We start from the raw sequence: 8,982 nt of genomic DNA on the forward strand, positions 1-8,982 counted from the left end.
CTCTTGACAGCTGGCCCTTCAGAGGAAGCTTCCAGAATAGGGGGCAGGGAAAGCGGTGACCCAGTTCTCCACCCTTCATGTCTCCGTGCCCCCCTGCCCACCCAGAGCTCCTGGACGACGTCCTCATCCCCACCAAGGAAAGCCAGGCCGCCTCTGCCCCGGCCTGGCCTCCACCTGGAGAAGAGCCAGACGTCCCCGCCGCAGGCCACAGCGTCCCCGTGCCCGCCACGGAGCTGGGCTCCACGGAGCTGGTGACCACCAAGACAGCCGGCCCCGAGCAACAGTAGCCATGGGGGCTCTGCCCTGCTCCTGGGCCTGGGAGCCTGGATCTGTCAGCTGAACCCTGTGGAAGAATAAGGACTAGACACCACAGGGTCCCACCAGTGACGAGTTGTTGGTGTGACCAGCTTTGATGGCCCTTGAGCCCCATGCTGCGTGTGTGTGTGATGGTAGTGGGTTTGAACTCAGGGCCTTGCATTCTTGTTCAGCTCTTTTGCTCAAGGCTGGTGTTTTACCACTTCAGCAACAAACACCAGCATTTCTGGCCTTTGTGCAGGCTGCACTGGAACTGCGGTCTTCAGATCGCAGCCTCCTGAGTCGCTGGGATTACGGGCATGAGCCACCAGCACCCAGCTGCCCCCGTGCTTTTGAATGGGCCGATATATCCTTTGAATATCATTTGAGTGTGTTCCCCACGATTTGACATGTTCATCATGTTTAATCCATGTTGGGATAGATTCAAGAGGTGGAACCTTTGGGAGGTCACTAGAATTAGACAAGATCAAGACCAAACTCTGGTGACTTACAGTGAACAAGACACAGTGAACACACCCTGATTCCCTGCTGCTCCATGTCCTGTACCCCCTCTGAACGCTGCCAGCAGGAAGGCGCTCTCTAGGTGTGGGCCAAACCACCAGAACTGTGAGCTAAATAAATTTCTTTTCTTTATGAAGTTTTCCAGCCTCAGGCATTTTGTTATAGTAATACAAAGCAGACTAACACAGATACTGAGAGTAAGAGGTTTTTTTTTTTTTTACAGGGAGGAAATACACTATTAAGATAAAATTAATCAGAGAGAGCAGGTGGGAGGATGCCTAATTTGTAACTTGTATTTCTTTAATACTTGCTCTCGGAGTTGCCCGGCTTTTAAAATGATGCAAGTAGCAGCTGTAACCAGCTGACAGTTCCTCATTAGGATTTAGCATAAAATCATTTGTAATTTTTTTTTGTCAGTCGTGGGGCTTGAACTCAGGGCTTGGGTGCTGTCCCTCAGCTCTTCAGCTCAAGGCTAGCGCTCTACCACTTGAGCCACAGCGCCACTTCCAGTTTTCTAGTGCTTTATCGGAGATAAGAGTCTCACAGACTTTCCTGCCCAGGCTGGCTTTGAACCTTGATCCTCAGATCTCAGCCTCCTGAGTAGCTAGGATTACAGGCGTGAACCACCGGTGCCCGACTGTAATTTTTTAAATTAACAATTTTTATGGTGCTTTGCACACCAGAGCTTTGAACATGCTGGGTAAGAGCCCCGTTAGAGGGCTCCAAGATTTTTTTTTTTGGGTCCGGTCGTGGGGCCTGAACTCTGGGCCTGGGCGCTGTCCCTCAGCTCTTCAGCTCGAGGCTAGCGCTCTACCACTTGAGCCACAGTGCCACTTCCAGCTTTTTTGTTTTTGCTTATGTGGTGCTGAGGAATCGAACCCAGGGCCTCATGCATGCAAGGCAAGCACTCTACCACTGAGCCACCTTTCCAGCCCTCCAAGATTATTTTTCAGAAAAGAACCAAGAAAGGAAAATCTGTGCTGGATTCTCAAGTAGCTATACCCAAGGTCAACCCTAGGTCAACTTGATCCAATCTATCTGGACCTGAGCTGCCAGTTCCACCCTGGAAGCAGCTTCTAGAACCAGAGGCTGAGCTTGACAGGAGATCTACATCCAGCATCACAGACTGGGTGGGAAATCACCCTGGCAGACCACCTGCAGCCCAGCCACTTTGGGGGCACAGCCTACTCGACCATGCTCAGGACAGGACCTGGGACCTACAGGACGTGACTCCAAAGAGAGGCCAGGCCAGGCCTGTGGCTGGGCCGGAGGAACTGAGGTGCCCGCCCTAGGTGGCCGCTGAGCCCGGGGCAGCTGCCCTCCCGCAGCGGTGTTCTGGGAGCTGAGGCCAAGATCTTCACCAGTAGCCATCATCGCTGCTGCTGCCGCCCCCCGCCCCGTGTACAAGACTGAACCTCATCTCCACCTTGGATCTTGTCATTGCTTAGCCCCTTTTGGAAGGAACATTGGGAGTCAAAAGATGGGATTCTATACTTTCCTTCTCTAGGGCCTTGGCTGTGTTCTGGTCTGGGCACCAGAGGTTTTCAGTCTGCCTCTCTCTGAGCTGCCCACTAGAGGTGTGTGGCGGGCACCGCCCCTATCCTAGCCAGCGGCATCAGGAGCCCCTACAACCTGGACATTCACATCCACATCTCTGATCACCTATTTCCTGTTGGGACTCATCTCAGATCCTCTCAGTCTGGTGTCTAGGGAAGGTCACTGGTAAGCAGTGGGCAGCAGTGGGCGCAGCTGACCACCCCCACTCCAGCCCTGGCTTGTGAGGAGTCTGAGCTGTTCCTCTCTCCCATCTCAGCGAGAGCCAGGGTCTCGACTCCGAAGGGGACGAGGGTAAGTGGAGCCCCCTGGGGCTGCGCCATGCAAACCTTAGGGGCACCTCTCTGTAAACCCCTGGCTGCAGCAAGGTTTCCCCCTCTGATCTCAGGATGGGGAGTTGAATACAAAGTTTTCTCCCTGGTCTGCCTGTGACTCCCCAAAGGAGAAGAGCTGGAAGGAATTGTAGAGAAGGCTCAGCTGCATCTCCATTTCATAGATGAAGAACACAAACCCCAGATAAGGAAAACATTTGGGATCCTCATCCTCAACAAAGAGCAGGAGGGAAGTTCTTTGGGGAAGAAATGGGACAGACCAGTGGGGGGATGGACAAGAAGCCGAGGGGTGTCTCCCTCACCCTGTTGGGAAGCGCTCTGACGCCCAGCCAATGAAATCAGCCTCCTCCCTTGGCCTTAGGTGTTACTTTCTAAGTTTGCCCTTTGTAACAGCACCTGGGCGGGAGGTTGGGTAGGTTTTGTCTTTGGTTAAAAATAAGTTTTTGTGGTATGTGTTTTTTTTTTTTAATTGGAATGAAATCAAGACAAGCAAGGCCCTAATCCAGGAGGAGGCTACGGAGAGGTAGTCCATGTTCAGCAACACTGTCTTGCTGTAATATTGGATTTCCATCCTGATCACACATGCTGAGTTGCTCATCTTCAAACACTTCAAAAACCTCCCAGTTTCCTACCTGAGCATCGGGTTATTTTCAGGTTTTGCTGTTGTAGTGGAGTCACAGAGACTCTCCTTGGTGCATTGTGGTTCTCAAAAGTTGTACCAAAGGCCCGTTGGAGCTGCTTCCCTGGAAGCCGGGACCGTTTCACACCCATGAGCAGAGTCCATGCAGTCCATTTTGCAAGTAAGAAAAGAGAAGCCCAGAGAGGCAAAGGGATTGTTCCAAGACACACCAAGCTTAGCGGTGGGCTGGTCCACACCAGGCCTTTTTGCCTGCCTCTCCCTCCTTGAGGGTTATCTGCTCAGAGATTTTTCTCAGTCGCTCTTGTTTTGCAGTAAGGGGGATCCAAGAGAGACTCTGGAAGGGCCAGTGGTTGAGGTAGGGGCAGAGGAAAGCAGCCTCACTCTCCTTAACCTGTTTCTGGCCTTTTTTTTTTTTTTTTTTCCTGAAAGAGGGTCTAGTTTCTACAGGTCCCTGGGGGCCAGTAGGTGGGGGCGGGGCCACCTGAAGTCTCAGTTCCTCCTCTCACTTCCTGCCTGGTAGTCAAGGGCTAGGGGTTCAGGGTAGGGCCCAGGCCCAGCTGGTAAGGCTAGGGAGGAAAGCCTTACCTCTTTCCCTAGAAACTGCTGGCATCTGTCTGGGCCTGGCTCCCCTGATGGAAAACAGGGCTCCTGAGGACCACCCTGCTGACTTGGAGATTACAGGAAGGATTCCAGCATGTTCAGCTTGGGCCCAGCACAATTGTGCTGGGTCAGCTGCAGGCCGGGCAGGTTAGAGGTGGATAGGGCCCACTGCCCCAGGGCACAGGGACAGTCAGGAAGGACCTTGGGTGAGTCATGGCCCTGATCCCCGACTCCTTCCCACCCCCCAAGCTGCAGAGGATCTGGGTTCCAGCTCTAGATTCAGGACTGTACAACGACTCCCGGCAGGCAGATGCCATCAGTCCTGGGGTGACATCTTGGTGGTAGGCCTGCAGGGAAGGGGCGGGGTCAAGGTCAAGGGCAGAGGAGTAAGGGAGGGGCTGGATGGAGTGCGACCATTGTGTGTGTGTGTGTGTGTGTGTCTGTGTTTCTGTCTCTGTGTCTGTGACTGTGTGCTGGTCCTGGGCTTTGAACTCAGGGCCTGGGTGCTGTCCCTGAGCCACTTGAGCCACAGCTTTTTCTGGTGAACTGCTTTAACGTTTTCCATGCCAGGCCAGCTACATTCCCAGCTCTGCTTCTGGCTCCTGGACTAGGGGTCCACACGGGATTGGCGTCCTCACCCACACCCCTGAATATATACCAAGGCCAAATTTGGGGGGAGGGATAGGAAGCCCCCCAGCAGCCCTATGTTCTGAGCTGACCTTAGAGTTGCATCCTAGAAGAGACAGGCTGGCAGGGAGGGGCAGCCCTGACCTAGCAGACATGCCAGGTGGCCCCGGTGGAGAAACCCCTCTCCACAGTCTGATGGGCCCTGGAAGGTCCTGAAGGAGGGAATGGGGGGCTCAGGTTGAGGTATTACCTGTGAGACTTGAGGCAGTAGGCAGTGACCCCAGATGGGGTGTTTGGGTTTGTGAGAGGAAGGCTGAGCCTCAGCTCCCAGCCTCCCGCTGCCGCCGCCCCCTCCCTCCGGTCTCTTGGCTCCCTTGTGCCCTGAGGATCCCAAGCACCCCCTCCCTCCTACCCGCAGCTGGAGTCTGAGTCACTAGCTGCCTCTCAGGAGACAAAGGCAGCAGGGGGCCCTCCCTCCGGACCCCCTCCTGGTGCTGGCATTTGCTCTAGGGGGAGTCCAGCATCCCCAAAATCTACTGTTGGGGGGAACCTCTCCAGGAGGATGGAAGAAGGGAGGTTAGGAATGACAGCCTCGGGCTGAGTGGCTGCAGCTGTCCACCTGGGTACTTCACAGTTGGCCCCATTGGCTTCTCCCTGCAGCCCTGCCAAAGAGGTGCTGGCTGCCCATGTGGAAGACGGAAGACACAGTCTTAGAAAGGTTAACGGGGTTTCAATAGGGCCAAAATGGCAACACAGTTAGTCTGGCTCCAAGATGAAGGCTAAAACTCAGCTGGGAGCTGGTGGATCGCGTTGTGATCCCAGCTACTCAGGAGGCCGAGCTCTGAAGATCACAGTTTGGAGCTAGCCCGGGCAGGAAGGCCTGGGAGGCTCCGATCTCCAATTAACACCCTCCAAACATTTTTTAAAAAAGAAAAGAAAAAAGCCAGAAGTGGAGCTGTGGCTCAAGCCTTGAGCACAAATGCTCAGGAATAGCACTGGTAGCTGGCCGTGAGATCGAGCTCCAGTACCGCACAATACACAGGACTCAGCTCTGTGTGAGAGGCTGGGGAGGCGTGCCAAGACAAGACGGCGACTGCAAGGCAAGGGTCTCCTACGACGCCTGGGATTGGGGGCTGGGAGGAGGGAGGGCAGGAGAGGGGTTCTCCAGCTGCTCTCTAAAGTGAGCCCCAAACCTTGCAAGTTCCAGACCAGACCCTGGCTCTTCCTGGCTGTGTGTCAATCTCAGCACGTCATTTCCCCTCTGTGGGTCTTGGGTTTCTCTCTAGGAAGTTCTAAGCTTTCCAACTCACAGCCAGACAAGCCGCAGCCTGGCCACGTATCACCCAGACTGACCCAACAGCGGCTTTCTGTAATGTGCACAGCCTCTCAGGACCCCAGGCCACTGGGGCCCGAGTTGAGCAGTGGAGGAAGAACACGTGTGCAGACCCAGCCACGGGGACGCACGTGTGTACACGCATGCGCATGGTGCGGGGCAGGCCCTCACAGGCCTGCTAAGCCCCTATGCACAGCACCTCACTCCCATCCAGGAGCCACTGAGACACGCACACTCACGCTGCCAGTGCGGGAGCAGGGGGCGGGGCGGGTGCCCTTCAGACACAGAGAGGCTGCTGGCTCCGCCACCCGCCCTGCAGGGCTCACTGCAGATGCCAGGGGTTATTTTAAGCCTGGATCAATGGACGTTTTGGTGACACAGGCTTGGGAGGGGCTGACAGTAGAGACAAGGGGCCAGGCGCGGTGAGGCCTTGCTGGGGTTGGAGTCTCCAGGCTCCAGGGCAAAGGCCTGGGCCATCGCTAGAGACCTTGGCCAGTACATGGCTGGGCACCTGGCCGGCCGTGGGCTGCTGGGTAGTCAGATGCAAGGCCCGGCCGGGCTGCTTTCCGCTGCTTGCCTCCATATCCCCTGCTCCCCTTGCCAGGAGCTCATCTGGGGAGGCGCTGAGTGTTGGCACAGACGTGGTAGTTGTGGCACCTGTGGTTGCTGGCTGACCACAAAATTGAGCAAAGAAGGAAGAGAGCTGTGGAGGAGAGCTTGGACCTGAGTCCCTGGGAAGGGTGGGGACTAGAATCTAGCTCCTTCTTGGGGTGAATGGCAGTCCCTAGAGACATCTATTGGCAGGACTTGAGGGGAGCCAGCATGGGTGGGTGCCAGGACGTGGGGGCAGGAGGGCCCAGGAGGGAGTGTGACCCTGGCGGAGCATTGGCAGATTCCCTGGACCAGTGTCACCCCCACTTAAACGTGCACACAAGCCAGGGGCTGGTGGCTCACGCCTGTAATCCTAGCTACTCAGGAGGCTGAGATCTGAGGATCGCGGTTCAAAGCCAGCCCAGGCAGGAGAGACTGTGAGACTCCTATCTCCAAAAAACCACCAGAAAACCAGAAGTGGCGCTGTAGCTCAAGTGGTAGAGCGCTCGCCTTGAGCTGAAGAGCTGAGGGACAGCACCCAGGCCCAGAGTTCAAGCCCCACGACTGACAAAAAAAAAAAAAAAATTGCAGGGACAGGGCCTGGGCACTGTCCCTGAGCTTCTTTTGCTCAAGGCTAGCACTCTACCACTTGAGCCACAGCACCACTTCTGGCCTTTTCTGTGTATGTGGTACTGAGGAATTGAACCCAGGGCCTCATGCATGGTAGGCAAGCACTCTACTACCAAGCCACCTTCCCAGTCCTCAAAGAGAGACTCTTAATTGGGGGGTGGGATTGTCTGATCTGCATGCAAGTGTGTATGTGTGTGTGTGTGTGTGTGTGTGTGTGCATGTGAAGAGGAGGGGGTGGGCTATCTTTAGCCAGGACGTGAGACATTCTGAGGGGGAAGCTCTCCCTCCTTCCTGCCCTAACTCACTAATACTTAGCCTGTCAGTCCTTCATCTCAGGCCACGGAAGAACTTGATCCTCCTTAAAATGTAAATCCTTCCTTTCTGTCCCTCCCCCCCCTCTTTTACAAGTTGATCCCAGGAACCAGGAAAGGGAGGATGGAAAGAGGACCACCAGGAGCTCTAGGACACCCAGCTTCTTTGTGTTACAGAAATTTGAAGTTAGGGGCTGGGAAGGTAGCTCAGTGGTAGAGCGCTTGCCCTGCATGCATGAGGCCCTGGGTTCGATTCCTCAGCACTACATATGTAGAAAAAACCGGAAGTGGCGCTGTGGCTCAAGTGGTAGAGCGCTAGCCTTGAGCTAAAGAGCTGAGGGACAGCGCCCAGGCCCAGAGTTCAGGCCCACGACCGGACCCAAAAAAAAAAAAAAGAAAAGAAACTAGAAGTTAGCCTCATTCATTCATTAGGGCTGAGCTGTGCTGGGGACAGGGGGACATACGCACAATGACATCTAGTCCTTGTTCTCTTAGTGTCCCATCAGGCAATGTGAAGTGTCATATTGGCTTCTACTGCTCTCCACAAAGAGGTTTTATGTTGTTTCCTTTGCTTTTGGAGACAAGGTCTCACTATGTTGCTGGGCTGGTCTTAAAATTGTAGGTTCGGGTCTGGCGCTAGCTTCTCATGCCTGTAATCCTAGCTATTCAGGAGGCTGAGATCTGAGGATGGAGGTTTGAAGTTACCCTGGACAGGGAAATCCAGGAGACTCTTACTTACAATTAACCAGCAAAAAGCTGGAAGGAGCTGGGCACAAATGGCTCAGGCTGGTAACCCTAGCTTCTCAGGAAGCTGAGATCTGAGGGTCATGGTTCAAAGCCAGCCCAGGCAGGAAAATCCATGAGACCCTTATCTCCAATGAACCACTAGAAAATTGGAAGTGGCGCTGTGGCTCAAGTGGTAAAGTGCTCGCCTTAAGCTGAAGGGCTGAGGGACAGCACTCATGCCGAGTTCAAGCCCCATGACTGACCAATAAAAGGTAGATAGATAGAAAGATAGATAAATAGATAATTATCCCCCCCATTCTCCTACCTCAGCTTTTCAAGTAGGTGGGACTACAGTCCATCACCGCACTCTCCTCCCTAGGAGCAGACTTGGATGGTACCATGAGAAACTGAGTCAGGGAAAAGCAAGGTTCTGCAGCAGGCCGCATATGCCAAGGTAACTCAATTCAACAACCCAAGCAGAGGGCCAGAGCCGCCTCCCAACTTCCCCTTGCTGTGGCTGCAGGGCAGGATGGGGTCAAGGCGCCCTCCCAGGTCAAGCAGCTCTCTTCGCAGGCCTGGGCGGCGAGGCAGCTCAAAGGATCGAGATTGGGGGGGGAGAGGGCGGCTGGGCCTGGAGACCCGCGCCCGGCCCCCGGCTGGGCCTGGAGACCCGCGCCCCCGGTCCCCGGCTGGGCCTGGAGACCCGCGCCCCTCGGCCCCCGGCTGGGCCTGGAGATCCGCGCCCCCGGCCCGCCGTGGTGACCTGGGTCAGGAGGTTTAGGAGCCGCCGCTGCTCTGCGGGGAGGGGGAGGAGGGGAGGGG

General features: G+C 55.3%; 1 protein-coding gene across 1 annotated transcript in view; it reads left to right on the forward strand.

Moving 5' to 3' along the window:
- Shisa8 (shisa family member 8) overlaps positions 1-8,982 on the forward strand; it is a 23,795-nt gene that overhangs the window by 8,587 nt on the left and 6,226 nt on the right. The window contains exons 2-3 of the mRNA XM_013024774.1: positions 106-283; positions 2,630-2,664. Of these exons, the coding sequence (XP_012880228.1) occupies positions 106-283; positions 2,630-2,664 (213 nt within the window). The remainder of the gene's footprint in view (positions 1-105; positions 284-2,629; positions 2,665-8,982) is intronic.

Source organism: Dipodomys ordii, unplaced genomic scaffold (genome assembly GCF_000151885.1).
Source record: "Dipodomys ordii isolate 6190 unplaced genomic scaffold, Dord_2.0 Scaffold79, whole genome shotgun sequence".
Lineage (NCBI taxonomy): Eukaryota > Metazoa > Chordata > Mammalia > Rodentia > Heteromyidae > Dipodomys > Dipodomys ordii.